Source organism: Primulina tabacum, chromosome 8, assembly GCF_025594145.1.
Source record: "Primulina tabacum isolate GXHZ01 chromosome 8, ASM2559414v2, whole genome shotgun sequence".
In the NCBI taxonomy this organism is placed as follows: domain Eukaryota; kingdom Viridiplantae; phylum Streptophyta; class Magnoliopsida; order Lamiales; family Gesneriaceae; genus Primulina; species Primulina tabacum.
Window position 1 is genome coordinate 34,857,426 of NC_134557.1, and position 22,204 is coordinate 34,879,629.

Below are 22,204 nucleotides of genomic sequence, written 5' to 3' on the forward strand. Positions count from 1 at the left end.
AATCTCACTCCGAGTGCAAAATGACTATTTTGCCCTAGAAGCCCAAAAATTATCGTTTCAATCCTGGACTTCTAAAATTGACCCGAAGCTTACCAAACTCCTTAAAACAATGTCCCAAAACATATTTATAAGCGTTCCTAGACGTAACTCGAGCCCAATTCATCGCTTATCTAATTCGTTTAAAAACTCGATTCGGGGTTCCGATTTTAATCCGAATCGATCCAAAATTTATCCCAAATCTTCTACAACTTTGACCATATCCTAATAACACTTAATAGGCCCTAAAACACTGTCATTAGGCCCCCAAACCCACGGCTGAAATTTTCAGAACTAGCCAAAACTCTCGGTCCTATCTTATTGCACCACCTCATACACTCATTCTTTTCCAAACTCACGCCACTGCCCACACCCGACGTACCAGCCATGAACGACCTCCCCTTGACCACCTTGGGACTCTACTTGACACACTAAACCCATGGTTCCAGCCCCATGCAAGCGGCTGTCTTCTAAAAATCGAGAAACAACAAAAGGCTCCTACCGTGACCAACCCGTCTCGCCTTGGCTTGATCGATCGTCCCGTCACTCCAGCATGGTTTGAGCTGTTCCAGACCTCAACTCAGACCCACCAGGGTCTGGTCCAGGGCTGGAGAAGGCCCTCGCACAGCTGGTGTAGCAGGAAGAATGGATCGCGCCATCTCACAACTCACACCCGATCGGCCCTCGTCTATTTCATCAAAACCCAACAAGCTGCGCACACCAGCACTTAAAACTTACCAACCAAGATCTGAACAGACCCTTAACATCATAATACAGCAGCTCCTTGCACCAAAAACCAGAAAAAACGTGAGCCACACTCATAGGAACGAGACCCACATAAAAATCGAAAAGATCTTTCATGGAAATGCTTAGATCGAAACATGTTATGCATGAACACCATCATCAGTATATAACACGGGTATGATGCAGAAAAAAATGGTGCAAAGCGTGCCTGATGATTGAAGACAAGAATGATGCAAATGGAGACCCGAAGGAGTTTTCTTTGCAAACCCAAGCCAACCACCGGTGCTTTCAGCTGCTGGGTGAAAAACCCGAGGGTGATGAACTCTGAAAGTGGGGTGTCGGCTGCTAAGGGATTTAGGTTTAGGTTAATGAGTAATTAGGTAGTGATTAAATAGATAAATAGTAGGTAATGGGCTTTAAATTATCAATTAAAGGTTTAAAATGCTAATTAAGCCCAATAGGCTTAAAAATGGGTCCATTAGTTCTAAACGCACTCCCGAAAATATTTCGTGATGAAAAGATATTGAAAATATTAGCCGAACTACTAAAAAGTCCCCCGATTCGATAAAATTTGCGTACCGTAAAAATTAAAGATTCTGCGGGTAAAAATACCCAAAAATTCCCATTTTGAAAAATACACTTAAAAATGTTTTAGCTTTATTTATAAAAATAAATCGTGTAATAAAATAATTTTTCTGAAAATTCTCCGGTCTCCGATCCTCGTTCGAACGTGAAATGCACCTAGAAACCCTAATGCATGAACTTTAAAATTTCATTAATTAAATCCTATCTTGCATGAATTATGCATAAAATGCATAAAAATAATTAAACGTAAATTAATGAGATAAACAAGCATTTAATGCTTTAAAATAATTAAATAAAATACCAAAGAAATTTAATAACTTGCATGCACGTGGTTTACGTGGACCTTCAAATTTTCGGGACGTTACATAATCAAACAACAAAGTGAATCTCAATATGCTTAATTTTCAATAAATAAATAATATACAATTATGATGTGATTGCAAAAGGCAAAAAAAAAAAAAAAAGTAGATAATAATTAGTAAAATTTTCACCAAAACATTTCACAATTTTCGAAAGTAACAAAATTTATGGTGGAATTAAGAAGCCTCCAAACCCACCGCTGAGAAAATTTGGCCACCCTTGTCATGTCCTTTTCCCCTTTGAAACTACTCAATGTAAACATCTGCCCACAGGTAGGGACTTATATAACACGGTCACGAGAAAGCCAATTAACTATCATAATTGTACAACCTTTTTAATAAGATTAAACAAATTCATATCAAATTTTTTATTCTTAATTTTGATAACATGAAAGTTGTATATATATATATACATAGTCTTCGAATTTACATAATTCACTAATTTTCGATTTCAACGGATGATTTAATTTATACTATATCTGACATCAAGCTCTCGGATCCGAAATCTAGTTATAACAAGTATTTCTCCAACTATAAAAAACCTTCATTGATTTTAAATTAAGAAATTGAGAACTTTTACTCTTGATTTTACCTCCCACTTGTCCTTTCATTCTCATTTATATATGTGTATATATATATGTGTGTGTGTGTGTTTGTACATATAGTTGATGTACAAATAATTGAGGGATCGATGTAATTTGCCATAACTGTATGGCCATTGCAGCCGCCATGAGCAATCTTCAAGAAGAAGAAGAAGACAGACACAGGCAAGAAGATGACCAACACGAACACGACGCGGTTATGCCGGGATTTCGCTTCCATCCAACAGAAGAAGAGCTTATTGAGTTCTACCTCCGCCGTAAGGTGGAGGGCAAGCGCTTTAATGTGGAACTCATCACTTTTTTAGACCTTTATCGCTATGACCCTTGGGAACTTCCTGGTATATATGCATATACGTACGATGCGTTTATTCTCGTTTCTCATCCATTTTCTATTTGTCAACCCCTTTTGCCAATTTCTTGATTTGTAGCTTTACAAGATTCACAATTTACATGTAAAATTCGTCTTTTCATTTGATATGAAAGTTTCTTGCTAGGTCTGATTTTGTGTGTCTGATTCGGTTTTTGATTTGTCAAAGCTTTGGCAGCAATCGGGGAGAAGGAATGGTACTTCTATGTGCCAAGGGATAGGAAGTATCGAAACGGGGATCGACCAAATCGGGTGACGACTTCTGGATACTGGAAGGCAACTGGTGCTGATAGAATGATAAAAAGCGATAGTTTGAGGTCTATTGGCCTCAAGAAAACCCTTGTTTTCTACTCTGGTAAGGCTCCGAAAGGGATCCGGACTAGTTGGATCATGAACGAATATCGACTGCCACACCATGAAACCGAGCGCCTACAAAAGGTGAGAGTTGGATATACAAACTTAGATTCAATGGTACAGTGATCAGGATTGATGGTTAAACTTTCTTTGAATCTCTGATCTTCGGAATTTTTTCGATCTACTTTTGTGATTTAAAAAGCAAAAGCCCAGTACTTAAATGTCCAAACTTTGAAGTTTATGACATGAACTCTCTGTTTACTGCATGTTTTTTTGAGATATACATGTATATACCCAATATCCCAGTTCTTTTTTTTTTTTTACAAGAATACCCCTTACGCTCATGAAAACCCTCGTATAATTTGCTACAAATAAGATAATCATCAAACATTAAAAGATTCTTGATTCATATATGCATGTTTTCGTTTCATTTTATTTTATATTTAACCCAATGAATTGATCTAACAATTTATTTCTCAGGCCGAAATTTCAATATGCCGAGTCCACAAAAGAGCTGGCTTCGAAGACCATCCATCTCTCCCCCGTTCTCTTCCAACAAAAACTTCATCATCAAGATCAAAATCAGCTCAAAATGGATCAAGGTCATTGCCTCAAAACAATGGACCAGTAACCGAGTCAAGCCCGAGTAGCAGCACAAACACCGGCACCTCTCTTGCCCTTTCAAACCCCAATTCTTACAGCATCAATCCATTGCAAACTAGTCATATAATTAATCCTACCATAGCACCAATTGCCACTGCAATCTTCGCCAATCGGACCTCGAATCCGATTGATGACCTTCATAAGATAGTTAACAATTACTCTTTCAATCAAGAAAATCATTACAATAATAACAACACCACCAATCTTTTTCCCCACTACTCAACTTTGCAGCAGCAACAGCATAAGTCAGCAAACGTGATCCCGGCCGGCTCGAGTCAAGCGACCACCATTTTGGATAGATTTTGGGATTGGAACTCAAGCTCCGAGGCAAGCAAACTAGACGACAATTATAACATTTTTAAGTAACTGATATATTGATGCAAGCACATTTTATAGTTGATGATGATAATGATATTATTATATACTTCTTACATATGACTGATGCGTTTATGTATATATATATACAGATCAAAACTTTATGATAAAGATGAGTAAAAAACAACTTTATGTTAAGAAACAGTGCCGCCGGGCGTTGTGTTCCACTTTGTGTTTTAGGGTTTTTGTTTAGACATTGAACTGAAATATAATGTAATAGCAAATAAAAATACTAATAATAAAATCGTCATCTAAGTTGGCAGGTTTTGGCTTTTGATCCGGTAAGTTATCAAAATTTGGTGATTTTGGTTCTAGTGCCATAATCAGAGAAATAACAATTCCGGTGTATTTTTGTTTCTTTTGTGATTTTGATAATCTATGATGTCAAATTTTTGGAAAAAAAAGACATGATGTCGACTTGCTCGATGAGAATCAGCACTCGAGTGGAAACTAACTAAAATTATCAAAAATTAAAAGATACATGATTATGAATTAATATTGACAACATAGATGATCAAAATCGTAGAATGGTAAATATATAAAACCAAAGTAGCAATTTTCCCAGCAATAAGTTGTTTTTTTAGTTCTTTTCCGCCAAAGTGTTAGCATGAAATTAATATTCAACCCTTCGGAAAAAAAAAAACTGACTAAAATTAAAAACATACCAATCTAAACTAAACACTAAAACATGACATGATGATTGTGCAATTTTTTCTGTTATTTTTGACTCCTCTTTGTCAACGTTGAGAGATTTCAATATCAGGCATTGATTGAAGAAAAATTAACTCTCCTATGATATGAAAGTTTAAATATGATGCTTTTTTGGTTTCTTGTTTTTATTTTCTTTCTTGTTTTATGATGCCTTTTTTGTTTGTTTTACCTTTTATTTCAGACTAGAGAGGCTTAGCTAGTTTGAAAATTTCTTCCCTTTCCCTTTTATTCTTCCTTTTTCACTTTTTCCTTTTCCTTTCTATTTTGGTATTTGGACGAACAAAAGTTAAGTTCGATTCGCTGAGTGAGCCAATTTAGTTTCATAATTTGTTCAAGCTATTCTGATAAATTGGTTATTATTTCTTAAAAATATAAATTAATTTTATTTTTTATAATTATTTAATTTGGATATTTGAGTTCCATTAATATGTTCGAATGCGATAGATTGGTTCGTCTAGATCTACATTCTTATTAATCTCACTCGATTTGATTTGTTCAAAACAACATATTTTCGTCAGAATTTATAAAATTCGGTTTAATTTGTGATCAAACTGGTGGATTGATAAAAAAAATTAGCATATCATGCATAAGCATGTTGTGATCAACCATAATATTAGGAACTTATATGCAATATAGGGGATGAATATAATTAATCAGGCATAGAAAGTAACATAATGTAATTTTTATAATCAATTACGGTAGCTTTTGTTTTGATCGATTTGATTAGACGAAGGATTTGAGATATGAATTTTAAATGACAATCATCTTGAATATATTGAAATCGACCAGAAAAGTGTTATTGAAATATACTGCATTCGAAATTTATTTGAATTTTGTTCAACAAAACAATTAATGAATTTAAAATTCATCAATTCAAGCACAATCGATGTGATGTAAACTATAGATAAATCGTGTTTTTTCGTAGCAAATGGTTTATGTTACACACGTTTAATGAAACAACATATATATTGTAGTGGTTTACACAATAAATTAAAAAATATGTTTCAATTCGACACCTGTTGTAATGCCCGAGAATTTGACTATTGTAATTTGAGATGATTTATTGATTATGAACTGAGGTGATTATAGCCGGGCCATTCCGAGACCAGACTGGGCAAAACATATGAAAAGTACAATGTTTGGACAGAACTGTTGGCGCCCGAGCGGTGGGAAATGACCGCCCGAGCGCCAGTGCTCAATAAGAATACCATTCGGGTAGAACCTGTGGCGCCCGAGCGGTAGAAAATTACCGCCCGAGCGCCAATGGATAACAAGCCGAGTACCGGGCAGAGTGTTCGGCGCCCGAGCAGTAGTTTATAATCGCCCGAGCAGCCGACTGAAAATCATAGAGAATGGGACACGTATCTTTACATGCAACTTGGGATATATATATAGATGTATTGTTGCAATCCCTGGAGAATTCAGAAGAAAGGACCGAAGCGCTTAAGAAGAAAATCCTTACGCCTTTATATTTCAATTCGTCCGTCTAATTTTCAATCCGACTTCAGTACTGTGTTCTTATCGACGCAGGCTTCAATTGGGCGTAAGTTTTACTACGTTTTGATATGTCTTGAAATTATGATGTTGTCAGAATTGAATGGAATTCACATATGATGTTGTTGACATGTTAGACATCATATAATCGAAGTCAGATTAAGAAACGGACTGGTTATGTAATTGTTATGATTTTCAGAATCGATTTGACTGAGATTCGATATCAGATTTGTATTATCATTGAAATTATGAGTTATACCGGTATTGATTATGAGTTCTGGTATTATTTCTGAGATGTTGGGATTTACGGGGTTATCGAGACTGTATTGTTATGTCGTCGAAACCTCAGTAGATTGATATTGATCAGATTTACGATTGACTGAGATTGTATTGTTGTACTGTATGTCGATTGACATTGATCAGATAGTATGTTGATTTGAGTATTGATCAGAACAAGTTCTGAATTGAGTTACATATTGATATTGTGTCTGTTCGGTATTGTTATTACCATATTGAGAATTGACAGAGTTGAATTCAGGACTTCGTCTTTGTCAGAGCGAGAAGATAAAGGTATAATTAATGTTGAGTTGGGATTGCACAACTCGAGTGAGGTTTGGCTCGAGTTTCCCTAAATCACATACTTTACCTTATTGTATTGATTTGATATATATACTTGTTCTCTTGATTGATAGATAGCAGGTATTAGACGAGTAATCTTGTGACAGAAGCGCCTGATAGTGGTGGGATCGCCACGGGCACATTGCACGATGTCACAAGATAGTGTATTGGCGATAGTGCCAAAGTCTGTCACCGGATGATTGGCTATCGATGTGGACAGAAATGTGGCTTCTTCTATTACTGGTGATCGGTACTGTATCGATGTGGATAGAATCGTAACTCTTCTATTACTGATGATCGATATCATATCGATGTGCATAGAATCGGAGTTTCTTCTATTACTGGTGATCGATACTATATCGATGTGGATAGAATCAGAGCTTCTTCTATTACTGGTGATCGATACCCTATCGACGTGGATAGAACTGAAGTCTTTTCTATTACTGTTGGTCGATATGGGAATGCTAACATCTGGAACCGGGATCCCTAGACTAGGATTGAGTCTAGTATTAAATGTGGAGTCATGAGTCTAATTGACAGTTATATTGAGTTATGTTGATTATGTTCCTGAATATGGTACATGATGAATTATGTTCCTGATGATGGTACATGTGTAGAATAGGATTTATTCTTGATATGGATTTATATTCTGATTTGAATACATGTTAGACATATCTGTTATATGCGGTTATATTGTTTTTATGATTGCATGTATACATGATTTATACTGAGAATGTAATTCTCACCGGAGTTATCCGGCTGTTGTCTTGTTTGTATGTGTGCATGGCAACAGGTGGGATAGGATCATGGTCAAGAAGAGAACGAGGCTGGACTAGATAGCGTGGAGATCCGGGCTTCGAAGCAACTTAGGATTCAGCACTGATATATAGTTGAACCTAGTTGAATTCTTGTAGATAGTACAAGATTTATATGTTTATGTTTAATATGTAATTTGAATTGAATTACATTACGTTTCCGCTTTGTATTTAAAAAAAAAAAAATTTATTCCCTGTTTATTATAAATGTTTGAATTATTCCTAAAGACGATTAAGGAATAAATTAGCGTCCGGGATCCCCACACATGTTATTAAAATCAACGGTTTGCCGAAATTGCGGTTTGGTTTCATATTGGAATAAAAAAATAAGATTCTATAAGCTATATAAAATATCTAATATATTCTCAAAACAAAATTCTCATGTAGCTATTTGTTTTTGGAAAAACTGTAGTTTTAATCCTAAATATATATTTGTCTCTTTGCGATTTGATTTTTTATGTTATCAAATTTTAATTTTAGTATGTTATATTTATTATTTTTGTAATTTTAATCATTTTTCCGATGTAACGTTGACATGGAACCTATGTACTGCCTACATGGCCCGTCATACATCAACTATTTTTTATGAAAAAGCTAAATTGAAATATATATATATAGAATTAAGGCTAAAATTTGAGCACTTATAGAACAAAAATTGCAAATAAACAAATATGTAAGATCAAAATTATAGTTTTCCCATTTTGTATATATAAAAAAGTGAGAAATGTCTGGTTCAAAATAAATTAAAAAAAAGTATGTCACAATAAATTTTTGAGAAAATTACAATTTTGGTCATATATATTCATCTCTTTACGATTTTGTTATTTTAGTTTGTCAAATTTCAGCTTTATTTATACTATATTTGATTTTTTTGCAATTTTAATCATTTTTAAACATGGCTCTGAGTACCACCGATGCAGTGCTGATATGGCGTCGGTATGGCTTTGATGTGTGCAGTACCATATCAACTCTCCTGATGAAAAATAAACAAACTTGTCAAAAATTTAAATGAACATGAATAAGACGGAAATTTGACAGCATAAAGGATCAAAATCGCAAAAAACAAAGGTACAAGACAAAAATTGCAATGAATCGCATATATTCAATCATGAAAAAAATATGAGAAAATTTCTTCTAAATAAATTCAGAAAAATTACAAATTTAGTCATGTAAGTTGGTCTGTTTTAGGTATTATTAATGTAACTTGTCAAAGTTTGGTTTTCATCTAGTAACTTATATTATTTTTTTGTTTTTTTCATTTTTCGCCCAAAACCACTAAATCCACCAAATATTACTTATTTGTCACTGATGCTCTCCTACGTGGCTCATGTGATAATAATAAAACTTATATTATGTTCGGATAGGGTTAGAGTTTAGAGGGATAAATAAACTATGAAGACCTGAAATCTTGCAACGGGAAGACCTATATATGTCATAGGAAATTTCAGCTCATTTTGGCACAACATTTTCGAGTTCCATGCAATCACAATCTTATAAATTTGAATAATCATTTTCCCCTCATTATTGACCATTTATCACCATTTTAATAACTAATTTAAATCACAATAAAATCAGTCATTAAACTACCTATATTAAGAGCAAAATAATGATAATTCAGAGTAGATTAATGACCATGAATAGGTGTTTTTAATGTGAGGTTAATGGTCATGAATGTGTGTCATTAAGAGGAGGTTAATGACCATAAATAATGACATTTAATGGAGGCAAAAAGAAGAGGCTGCATTCGGTCATTGTAGTTATGTCCAAGTGATGCCCAAATCATGACCGAGGTGCTGCCCAAGTTCACCCGAATTGCTGCCCATGTTCGACCCAAGCTTTACCTAAGTATCGGTTAAGTTCGAATCGTATATTTGAACCAAGTGTAAGTGTGCTTTTGCTATTTATAATTCTTCGTAAGCGGATTTTTGTATATATAAAGTTTGACATACTTGTTCTTTGAATGTGTGCTTGTATATATATATATATATATATATATATGTATATTCGATAAGATTTGCACTCTTATTTTGTTCGATAAGTGGCCTTTTGCAATATATATTTCTGATTTGCACTCTTATTTTGTTCGATAAGTGGCCTTTTGCAATATATATTTCTTCGTGAGTGGGTTTTTACTATACTTTTATATACACTTGCATTCCATAAGTGTACTATCTGATAAATATATATATATATATATATATACACTTGTTTTTCATAAGTGTGTCCACGTTTGCACAAAAATAAATTATTTATGTTTATTGAATTTCGATCGGCATATATTTGAAAGCATGTTTGAGAAAAATATTTTGAAGTCACTGTTATGATTTGCATTTGAAATGGTCAAGAAATTCCGACATTTTATTTGATTTGGTCCTGATGCGGCGGGATATAATAACCGATACTATGGCCTCGCCCCTAGAGTATATAACTTAAGAAAATGATCAGTTATCAATGTAAAATAAGATGATTTTCAGTGTCATTTGTTTGATTTAATATGATATGATTTGAACATGCTGTCTATATTCAAATGATATACCATATATGTATATGTATTTGTTATCAACTATGATCGATCGGCCCCTCACTTGCTGAGTATTTCCCCAAACACTCACCCCTTACTCTACTCTCTCAAGATAAGAATGAAGATCAAGTAGACGAGAATGAAGAAGACATGTTTTGGGGTTGGTAATGAAGTTCCAAGACATGAAGATTACTCGCTTATGTTGGTCGATTCCTAAGTTCTGATTCAATCGTTTTGGGAATTTATCGTTGTAAGACAAGATTATTTTGAGTTAATTATGAAATAGATTGATTTTGGTTTATACTGAACTATGAAGCTTTTTTTTTTGGCGATTATGTGATCGTTAAACAACGTCGGTGTCGACTAACCTCGGTCACGAGGCGTGACATAAACTCTTTTAAAATTTTCTTTTTTTTGAACCGTTGTTTAGAGTTTTCAGGCTGTTAAGAAATTCTTGAATGAATAAACTTATTGGACCACTAAAAGTGTGAGTGCGGAAATGATCTGGCTTGACTAGTGATATAATATTTTATAGTTGTTGGAATATTGTAGATTTCAGAGTTCGACAAATTAATGTATAAGAAGAACTGAAGAATATAACTAATCGAACAGTCAAATAAACGTAACTGAAGACTTCAGTTGAACTGAGCTGGAAAAACCCTATCAAACTAAAGTATTCATAACGGATAGAACATCAGTTACAACTGATAATGCCCAATTAACCTCAAATCAGTTGGCCACGTCATCAGTTGAAGAATCAGCAGACAAATTGACAGGTCGTACCAAAGCAGAACAATCTTAATACCTTGTATACTGTCAGATAAAGTAACTACACGACGATTCAACGAATATTTGTCATTAAATGTTCATTAAATGCATTCAATATGACTGTTGAGATCAAAGACTATATATAGCTGATCGAATCAGCTGAAGCAGGTTGGTGACTGAAAAGGAAGCAAAACACACGGAGCAATCAAACCACAACCTTCAATCATTTGCGATACACTTCACGAGTATATTCTCAAGATTACAGATCGCACATTTAAGCTCTACATCTATTGTATTTATTAGTAGCATTCAGGCTACCAACTTAGATCGTTTCAGTTACTGACTGTACACGAGTTGTTAATCTAAGAATTTCAGTTTGACAATGTGTAAGACCAGCTAAAGTAGAGTATTACAATCTGTTGTAATATATCTAAATTTTTTTATTAAAATCCTATCATTGAGATAGAAGAGGTGACATAAGGGTATTTGAAGTCTCTGAACATCTATAAAAATATGTGTGTTCAGATCAGTTTTCGTTTCAGTTTTACACTATATTTACCATAAATATTCAATATATATTTAAGTCTGATTATGCACTTTTAATTGTTGACTGATCTATATTGACAAACAAGAGTTTAAGATCAGTTTCTCAAAGAACTGATTCACTCAACAGAAAAGAGTTCAAAAATCATAAGTGTTTATTCAACCCCCTTCTAAACACTTATACTTCCTTAACTGATGGACCGAACGCTTGTTGCTTTACCAAAAGCTATAGCTGGTGGTAATGATGCAACTCAAATCTTTTAAACTATATAATAGCTCAAGAACTACGGTTCGATCGCACCAAGTAGGGACAATTATTGCACCCAATAATCTTCCTCTTAATAATTGCACTCCTTGCAATCAATGAGAATCGAACCCGTGACCTTGGCTCTGATACCAATTGTAGGATCGAGCACTTGTCACTTAACCAAAAGCTATAGCTGGTAGTAATGGTGCAACTCAAATCTTTTAAACCGCACAGTATCTCAAGAACCACAGTTCGATCGCTCTACCAAGTAGGGACAATTATTGCACCCAACATTAGTTTAACAGTAAACAACTTGAAATGATATTTGCAGGAATGTAAGTGTGTAATGTAATAACACAAATATTTTTCTGGATATTTGGAGATAAATCTTCTATTTCATTCCTTCTTCTACTTAAAAATGTTTCCACTAAAAGACTTCAATTTACAAAGTCTTGTTACAACCCAATTTATTTAGGGCATATTATTGCCTAACTGAAACTCTTAGTGATTATTTTACACTTCTGGATATTTAAGAAATATTGGTTCACCAAACAACAAACACAAAACCCAACAGTCAGACTTGATGACTTGAGTTTTTGGTGTCGTACAAATTTGATCCTTGATGATTTGATGTAATTTTGATAAGCATGTATTGTATTAGCAGTCTTGAAGTATTCCTTGTAGGAGTTCTCAGAGAATTTGATAATACATATTTGAAAGATGCGCGAGAGTTGTATATATTTGGTGCTTCTTGAAGCTAAATCTGCATATATAAATAGTTGAAAGCTTCCAATGGTCGGATAAAGTTTTTCAACGATCACTTATATCGGTTCCTGACATAATGAACTTGTCACTTGTAGACGAAGTACATAGCATTAAATGCTCATTTAATATTTTTTACTTTTGCGACTTATAGCTCCTAGCTTTTGAAAAATCGCTTTGACTTTGGACATTTTAAAGGAACTTTCTGTCATATCAGGAGTTGGTGGGATACTGTTGCATAACTATAATTGGCAGTGTTCTTGACGATTGGAAGTAAAGTATATACTTTTATTTGCACATATTTTGACCGCCGGTTTGATAGTAACGGTCTTTATTTAATGCAGGATGGTCAGAAAATGATAGATCTGCAGTTGGTGAAGAATGAAGAAATGGACCGGCTGGACTTGAATAGGTCACTTGAGTGGCTGGATATTGCATCAGCTATCAGAAACCTGAAATATAAAATAATATAACGACTAGTTTACTTTAACAACTCAATGTTGTTATTTTGTCATTCACAAAAAATTAGGGTAACAGAAATATTCTAACAATTTCTCCTTTTTGTAATGACAAAACCAAGCTGCAAATTTATATAAAGAGTTACATAGAGAAAAATTTGCAATGATTGAAACAAGATGAATTTCATTAAGTAAATGAAATATCATTCTACAGGTGCATTAAATTAAACAAAATAATATTACACCGACAAAAGAATTTTATTTTCCATGGCTTGAACTACTTCTTCAACCACCTTTTCTTCTTCTTTTAATCTCCTTCATTTATAGTTACACTTGGACTCAACATGCTTGGCCTTTTTGGCTCGCTGATTTTGCTTTTCAAGCTTCTTATAATCCACTACTTCATCTTTTTTGACATCACCAAGTTTCATATGATTAAGAATTTCTTGCAATTGGCTGCCAAGGGTGGTCTGAATATGATCGAGTCAGGCATTCATTTTCTCTTGGGATCGAATTATTTGACTAGATATAGTTACACCCAAATTTTCAGTTTGACGCTTGGTTGCGGCTTGATCAGCGTTGTGTAGCTTTAAGTTATTCTCTAAAGAAAAAAGATCACGTAGAACATCTCTAAAAGTTTGTCAAAAGCAACAATATGAGCACACTATTTGATCTCGACATTGTTGACTGTTTTGGAGAGATTCTTGATTTGCATGTGAAGTTGATCGAGTAAAACTTTGGAATAATTATCGTAGAATTCAGAGAAGGTATTTAGGTTGGGATCAGAAGAAGTTTCTTCTTCAAGAACTGGAGAGCTTGATTGAAGCTGTAGCTGATGGAAGAGAGGAATATAAGAGTTTTATTCTTGAGGATCAGCAGTTAAGTCACAGGCTGAAATTTGTGAATCTTCAAACCATTGTTTAGCCATTTATTTCATACATCTAGGTCCCTGTTGGACTAGTTTAGACTGTCAGGAAAAGATAACAATCTCCTTGTCGAATAGATTTTTAGGTAAAGTAGTTTGGACTTCATTTTTCTGTTAATCGGCTAGAGTTGTTGATAATGATTCCAAAATTTAACTCTTCATCCGCATAATTTCTCCCTTTCTCACTAGAAAAATCTTCAATCATTGGAGTCGAGGGGTCATCTTGCTTTGATCAAAGTCAAAATGGGATATTGACTTCACCACTTGATCCACAAAGATAAGAGGAATCTCTAGGAGATCTCCAGTTTGCATCTTCTGTGGTGAGAAGATGGAGCTTCTTCATTCAAAGGTTCAAACTGGTCCTCTTGACCATCGGTCTAAAAAGTGTGTCTCATTAGTAAAAATTTGAGAAAAGTTCTTCCACAGAGGTTGGTGTCTCAACCTCTTGAACCGTTGATTCTATATCAATATGAGGATCTGGAATTGATTCTTGGATATTGACATATTCTGGTTGTGGTACTTCTTCAATTTTTGGCTACTTGCCAGCCTGACTTTCACCAATTTCAAAAACAATAGAAAAGTCTTCTTCTTCTTCAGCTTCTGGCAGCTCATATTGTAGTGCCCAAAAACTAATACACATAAACCTCATGCATGATTGAAATAATTTATTTATTTAATTAATAATTTAGGTGTTTTATGTTATGTGTTAAACTATTTTAAATGTATATATTTATTTTATTATGTAATTTAAACTGTTTTCTCGAATTCTAGTTTTCAGACGAATATTCGATGCCGAACCAAGAAAGGAGACCGGAGACGATTAAGATGTTAATAAAAATTTAAGTTACAATTCTATTTTAAGTCAAGAAAATAGTATTTTAAAGGATTTATAAATTTTAGCATTTAAGTGCTAAAATTAAATTATCGGGTGAAAAAGAAGCGTTAAGCATTTTATTTAGCAAAATTTAAAAATAAGGAATTTAAATATATCCACTCGAAATAAAATATTTTAATAATTATTTTATTAATATATTAATTAAATTAGGTAGTATTTAATTATGTGTAGAAGTTTAAAATTGTAGGACTCTTAATTTAAAATTGAAGGGCTTAATTAGTAATTTAAAATTTGAGGGATTAATTAGTAATTTAAATCTTGATTAAATAACCTAAACACCTAGCTATATATCATATTATATATATTAGGAGGAGTTCTACCCTAATTCTACTTATAACTCTCGGTCACACACACAACACACACCAAAACACCAAGAACACACACTATTTGCACACCCTTTGGCCGAAACTTTGCATCACCTAAGGCTTGATTTTTTTCAACTTCCTCCTGTCAGCAAGCTTGTTCGAACACTCACACTGCAATCCTTGGTTAGTTTAGTCACTTTTAAAGCCGTAAAACGTAGCAAACCGTCTCCGTTCAGTCTCTGTTCTCTCACGCGTTCATTTGTCGATATATCGTGTGTTTTAACTCAAAGACATGTCTAAACCTTTCTTTAACACATTGATCTTGTTATATTATGTATTTTGATACAAATTGTGTATGGAAAATTCGTTGGTTTAATTGTTTGAATGATGATTCGTCACCAATGTTTGTTTTCGGTTCTTACATGCATGGAGTTCACGATTTTCTCGAGTGTTATTGACTGGAGGCTTTGTTGGGTTGCTGTTGTTTGTGTTGGAAACTGAATTTCGGAAATGGTTAGTTTTAGTGTGTGTTTTGGGTCATGGTTGATGACTGGTAAGGGCTAGACACGGTCTGGTATGGCATGGGTTAAGGGTGGCGCAAGTTGTCATGTAATCATGGGTAGGGCTGTCCTGGGGTTTGATCGCTCGGTTCAGTACAGGGCCTGGACCTAGGCTTGTGGCTATGGTTTGGGACGTGGATAAGGTTCCTAGGGTGAGCCTAGTAGGGATGGTTCATGGTGTGGCTGGCTAGGAAGAGCGCTGGGACAGAAACATGCAATTGTGCGCAGGTCGAGTCACGCGAAGGGCTGGTCACGACTTTGTGGTTTTCTGAGGCTTGGGCATGGGTATGGGCTGGAAATGGCTGAACCATGGGCTTAAGTTGTGTATAAGGTTCGAGTCTAGGGCTTGGTTTGGGTCCAGTTCACATTGGTTTAGGGGTGGAGTTGTGAGAAGCGTACATGGGTCATATTGCGTCTCCTTGGGTTGTTTTCATACATTGGGTGTTGTTCATGGTTTAAGGGGTTTGGTCATGGTTTGGGGCTGGTCTAGGGTCTTGGACAGTATGTTAGGATGTTGTCTAAGCATGGTTCGAGTCCAGAGTTGTTCGGTATGTCGTAAGTTATTTTATTTAATTCGGGAATCGTACATGTCCGAGTAGATCATCGGGGCTATGTTTGATTGTTAAATTATGAGGTTGTGGCAGCATGTCCAGGCCGACCCAATGAAGTTCACGATGTTCGTAAGTATGTATGACATGCAAAATAATTATTTATGAGGTATGCGATTTGTCTTGTGCCCAATTATGTTACGGGTTCGGAAGCCGGAGAACGTGTCCGGGGACCTCTCCAACCTCTTCGGAGGAATTATGTTATGTTAGGGAGATGACATCCAGTCCAAGAGCTTTGGTGATCCCTGCCGGCTCAGTACTGTGGTTTAATTTGATCAAACGATTTATGTGTATGAGCCACTTGCCTTGAACAGAACTCTACGCAAAATGATTTATGATTACGATTATTATGACGAGCATGAAAATATGATTTTATAAAAATGTTTATGCATGAAAGTCGCATTATACATATTTATGCTTATATTATGCTATGTACGAGCTATGTTTAAATTGCATGGATTTTTATTACGTATTACTTGTTATTCATGGTTTATGCATGTTCAGCCATTAGACTCACAAGACTTGATCGATGCAGATAATGTAGTTGAGGAGATTGGAGGTGGTGACCAGTGAGCAAACTCGGACTAGCGGCAGTGCAAACCCGAGAACCTTGTAGTTCACGAGTTTTTATTATGCACATTTTAAAACTATTTACTCTGTTTTTATTGAACCGGTTTTGGTGACTAGTATGCTGAATTTTTATATTATGTTAGACATTTTCAAATTATGGTAATGTTTTTAACTTGGATTTTATGGTTGTGGGATTTAAAATGGTGGAGTTTTAATATTAATTTTATTTTGATATTAGTGATGATCGTTAATTTATTTTACGAGCTATATTTATAATAAATTATTTAATAAGAAAATTCAAATTTTTTCGTAAATATTAAAGTAATAGTATTTTAAGATATGGTTCGTCACAGTTGGTATCAGAGCGCAAGGTTTCCTGATATAGGGTTGTGCCACTGCGGTTGCGAGAAGCTCAGGAAGTCACGCCTCAAGTCTGTAATTTTTTACGGTTTTAAATATATTAAGTGTTAAGTACGAGTTTCTTTAAACAACATGTTTAAGTTTAAAATCATCTTAGCATGTTATACGAGTAGTTCGGTTATGCATGTTGGTTACGTGTTGGGTTAAATTGTAGAATAGTATGCCTCCTAGACGTGTTATTGATCGTGAGGCTCGTGATGAGCAGAGAGCTTCCCCTCCACGTCCACCACCAGACCTTTAGGCTCAGATGCTTGTGGGTATGACCCAGTTCTTTGTGCAGTTTTCCAGGAACAATGCTGAGGTGGATAGGAGGACGAGGCTTGAGGCAGTATATGAGCGTTTACGTAAGATGGACCCTAACGATTTTTGGGGTACAACTGATCTTATGGTGGCCGAGGGATGAATTAAGTCCATAGAGGTGATTTTTACCTTATGGAGCTACAGGATGCTGATAGAGTTAGATGTGCCACTTATTTGCTGAAGGATGATGCTCGATTATGGTGGGAAGGAGCATCAGTGTCGGTGAATCTGCAGACCCTGATGTGGGAAGGCTTCAAGGAGGTATTCTACTCCAATTACTTTACTGATAAGGTACGCTCCCGACTGACTAGGGAGTTTATGATGCTGAGACAGGGAGAACGCAGTGTGGTGGAGTTCGTAAAGAAATTCCAGCAGGGGTGTCACTTCGTGTCCTTGATAGCTAATGACGCCAGGGAGAAATTGAGGCACTTCATGGATGTATTACAGTCAATCTTGCGCCGTGATGTTTAAAATAGCTGGTCCTACTACTTATGCCATTGCAGTGACCAGAGTTTTGGAGGTCGAACAAGATCAGAAGGACATTGAGATTTACAGGCAGGGCAAGAGGCCTTTACAGGCGCCTCAGCGACAGTTTCAGCAAACAGCTAAGTGGCCGTTTCAAAGGCCTAACAAAGGCAAAGGACAGCAACCACCATAGAAGAAGTTTGCTCAGAAGCCTGCTGAATAACTGGTGTGCCCAAAGTGCAGGCAAAGGCATGATAGAAAGTGTTTATGGGGTTCAGGAAAGTGCTTCAAGCGTGGATCCGCTGATCACATGTTTAAGAACTGTCCATAGTGGAAGCAGCCGACTCAGGGCCGAGTCTTTGCGATGCATGCCGTGGAGGCGGACCCAGACATTACACTCTTGACAGGTAATATAATTTATTTGTTGGAATTTATTATGCATGGTTCGAAATTTTAGGAATACTAGTAGGCTAAATTTCGAAATTTACATGAGAACACTAGGATAGTGAATTCATCCTGTGCATGAGATTAAGTTTAGTCTTTTTTGATAATTGTGGAGTTGAGTGTACGTTAATATTGTCCCAGGGAGGATCTATATAACGAGCGTAGCCACAAATGCTCTGATAGATTCCGGAGCTACTCATTATTTTATATCAGATGACTTTGTGAGTTATTTGGGAGTCAAGCCCACTAAGCTGGATGTGAGTTATTATGTGACTGTTCCATTTGGAAAGAAGTTGTCCACTTCTAGTGTGGTCAAAGACTTGAGTCTCGAGCTACAAGGCCACATAGTCTATGCTGACCTTATTGTATTACCGATGCCTGAGTTTGACATCATTCTAGAAATGGATTGGTTGTCAAAGAATGGAGTGCCAATCGATTTCCAATGAAAGTCAGTGAGGGTCAGACCAGTAGGTGAGGAGGAGTTTGTATTCGAGCCATGTGGACGCAACAGCATGCCGTGGATGATATCATGTCTTCAGGCGAGGAAGTTTATGCCTAGGGGCTGTCAGGCGTTCTTAGCGAGCATTATTTCATCCCCTGATACTACCAGTCAGACAATAGCAGACATCTCAGTTGTCAGATATTTTTCCGATGTATTCCCTGATGACATCGCGGGTATCCCACTTGAGCTCGAGGGGGAGTTTTCCATTGATCTTATGCCGAGTACCGTGCCAATCTCCAAGGCACCTTATCGATTAGCGTCCGCAGAGATGAAGGAGCTCAAACAGCAGATACTAGAGCTATTGGATAAAGCATTCATACGCCCTAGTTGCTCACCTTGGGGCGCACCAGTACTCTTCGTGAAGAAGAATGATGGAATCATGAGGCTTTGCATCGACTATCGGAAGCTGAATTAAAACGTCCACTACTTTTTAACTTTAAAATGCTAATTTTTTTTCTTTCTTTATGATATTCGAAACCTTTAATAAAAACAACACAACTTTTCAAAAATCCTAAATGCATAAAAATTCCATAAATCATCAACCACCAACACCATACGTCAACATTTAAAAATAATCCAAAATTGAACTTCAAAATAAATAATAAATATCTAAATAGAAAATCATCAAAATCTTTTCGTAAAACTTTAAATACTAATATGTGCATAAAATAAATGTCCATCGGAGTGTACTTCCGGAATCGATCCACTCAAGCTTCAACGTCTCCCTCAAAACCATCTTCGCCTGCAACCATCCAATCCCATTGAGTCTAATGACTCAGAACGTTCTAACTATACATAACAAATAATACATATACATGCACATACGACTTTAAAATAATCTTTTAATAAAATAAGCTGGCATAAAATCTTGTAATATATATCATATCATAAATCATTAAATCATAAAGCTTTCCATCATCGTATATCAAATTTTTTTTGTGAAGTTTGATCCTTGAAAGTGACTAGCTGTAGACGTCGTAAATGAAAATACGATCGTCGGGCTCCCTCTAGTGCCTTTTCTTGTATGCGGGCTCCCTGTGGGGCCTTCTCCCATAGACAGGCTCCCTCTGGGGCCTTCTCTCTCATGATATTCTCAATCATATCATATCATATCATTTTTGTCACAGTCAATTCACATCCTTCAAAATATTTTCTTTCTTTTTTATTCATAAAATATCGTGTCATTTCCAATTTCGTAAAATAGCATTTAACAGGAAAAATCGTATAGCTTTAGGATAAATCATAAACTTCCATATTTTCATCACAAACTTTTTAAAACATCATTTATCATGTAATATGATTCTTCGGGGCACTGCCAAGCCTTTCGTACTACTTGGGACGCAAAATGACCGTTTTACCCCTGGACTCTAAAATTCCCAATTTGACTTTCTCTTACCTTTACTGACTCGAGCCTATCCTATAGTATCATATAAGCTTAAATTTGACTCCTAATATATTTTCTTAGACGCAAACCCAAGCTTTTCGATTTAATAACTTAATGACTAAACCATGAAGATTTTTTAACCCAAATAAATTCAAAACTTAATATTTTATTCCCAAATTTTAAACATAAAATTTTCATCCCTAAACTTAACATAAAACCTTAAAATACACCCATAAACATTTCTTAGAGTAAAATTAAGCTCCTCAACTAATTTCCCAATTCGTTTTAAAACTTAACCGTATGTCTCGGTTTTAACCTGTATCGACTCAAAACTTAACCAAACTTGAACCATATCTTATTAACACCTTACTAACCTTTTTCATCACAAATCAAGCCAATTAAAACCCTTGAAAAAGCCAAGAACCATGCTGAAAAATTCTGCTCATTTTCGAAAACCCTAGCTTGCACAAATCCTCAATCCCTTCGACCCTAGCCCATGGCCGACCCAACCAGCCCTAGCTGATCATCCTAGGACCATGATTGAACCCTAGAGACCCTGCTGGACCAAGCTTAAAGAGCCTAGAACCCCCAGCCCTAAGCCGCACCCCTACATGCCTTAAACAACACCCAAAACGACGTGCAACCTTTATCCTCCATTTTCAACCCTTGCACAGCCCATCTAAGACCATGAATAGACCCTATTAGGACGCATGAACATGTCCCTACATCAGCTAAAAGCCTGCTTTTTCCTATGACCAAAAACGCAAACCCTAGTTCCTAAAAACTGAATTTTCGTTCAGCTCTTGCATCCCTATTGTCCAGCCCTTAAACATGCATCTATGGACCCTTAAACATATTGAAAATCATCCCTTCCCATAGCTCTATCATGGAAGCCCCTTTCAAAGTTCTAAGATGTACAAGCCATAAAAATGAAAATAAAATGAGGGTTTCATATTATTCATGCAAACATGATTAAACACACATGATATGGTTTGAATGGTGCAAAAAGAAAGTTTAGAAATATGCCTTTGCGTTTAAAACGCTCGAAATAGGAATACCGAAGCGGTGGAAGTCGGTGACGAACGGAGGACGATTTCTATCTTTTTTCTACCATTTTTTCTTGTCAAAACCCCACCAAAAACTCACCTTGGGATGCAAGGGAGTCGAGTGATCATTGTTGGAAGGAAGAACGAGGAAGAAAGTTGAAGAACGAAGGAGAAAAAAAATCCAAACTTCCTTGCCCAAACTTCCCTTCTTCCGCCACTGTTCCCCTTCTCACTTTTACGTGAATGTGTGTGTTCATGTAGGTGTGTGCGTGTGTGTTTAGGTCTAGGAGTCTTTCTTTTATTTTTATTTTTTAAATAAATAATAAAAGGCTTTCAAAATATTTTATTAATGGAATTAATTAACCTTAGTTTTTAATTAATAAATTTGGCCCATTAAGATTTATAAAATCATTATGCCTCAAATTAAAAGATTTAAAATTCTTATTTCCGAAAAAATCCCTTATAAAATACATAAAATTTCTTGCTCCCACTTATTAATTTAAACTTGAACTTAAAAATGCAATAGTTCTTAAAATATTTAAAATAAATATTTTCTTAACTAAAAATAAAAATTTAGCTTTTAAATCTTTAACACCTTAATCGTCTCCGGCCAACTCCGATATTCGTCTAAAAATCATTAAATTATGAAATCAAGCAAAAATTATACAATTAATCATTTATTCACTCAAAATATATCATTCATGCGTCCAAAATCATTTAATTAAAATATTTTAGTAATTTTATAATTTTCATATATG

General features: G+C 35.4%; 2 protein-coding genes across 2 annotated transcripts; both read left to right on the top strand.

Moving 5' to 3' along the window:
- The first annotated feature begins 2,344 nt into the window (after positions 1 to 2,344).
- LOC142553951 (uncharacterized) lies at positions 2,345 to 4,312 on the top strand. The gene is made up of 3 exons (XM_075664519.1): positions 2,345 to 2,664; positions 2,863 to 3,131; positions 3,528 to 4,312. The coding sequence occupies exons 1-3, from the start codon at positions 2,436 to 2,438 to the stop codon at positions 4,074 to 4,076; spliced, it is 1,047 nt and encodes a 348-aa protein (XP_075520634.1). The 5' UTR covers positions 2,345 to 2,435; the 3' UTR covers positions 4,077 to 4,312.
- Positions 4,313 to 17,737: 13,425 nt separating this feature from the next.
- On the top strand, positions 17,738 to 18,960 carry LOC142554698 (uncharacterized). The gene is made up of 3 exons (XM_075665368.1): positions 17,738 to 18,065; positions 18,109 to 18,240; positions 18,656 to 18,960. The coding sequence occupies exons 1-3, from the start codon at positions 17,738 to 17,740 to the stop codon at positions 18,958 to 18,960; spliced, it is 765 nt and encodes a 254-aa protein (XP_075521483.1).
- Positions 18,961 to 22,204: the final 3,244 nt, after the last annotated feature.

Bases quoted from the DNA above. Each gene is read 5' to 3' on its own strand.
- LOC142553951 (XM_075664519.1), top strand. From the start codon at position 2,436: ATGGCCATTGCAGCCGCCATGAGCAATCTTCAAGAAGAAGAAGAAGAC. The intron at 2,665-2,862 runs GTATATATGCAT...GATTTGTCAAAG, and splicing joins TGACCCTTGGGAACTTCCTG to CTTTGGCAGCAATCGGGGAG. The intron at 3,132-3,527 runs GTGAGAGTTGGA...TTTATTTCTCAG, and splicing joins AAACCGAGCGCCTACAAAAG to GCCGAAATTTCAATATGCCG.
- LOC142554698 (XM_075665368.1), top strand. From the start codon at position 17,738: ATGGAGCTACAGGATGCTGATAGAGTTAGATGTGCCACTTATTTGCTG. The intron at 18,066-18,108 runs GTGATGTTTAAA...ATGCCATTGCAG, and splicing joins ATTACAGTCAATCTTGCGCC to TGACCAGAGTTTTGGAGGTC. The intron at 18,241-18,655 runs GCAAAGGACAGC...ATATTGTCCCAG, and splicing joins GTTTCAAAGGCCTAACAAAG to GGAGGATCTATATAACGAGC.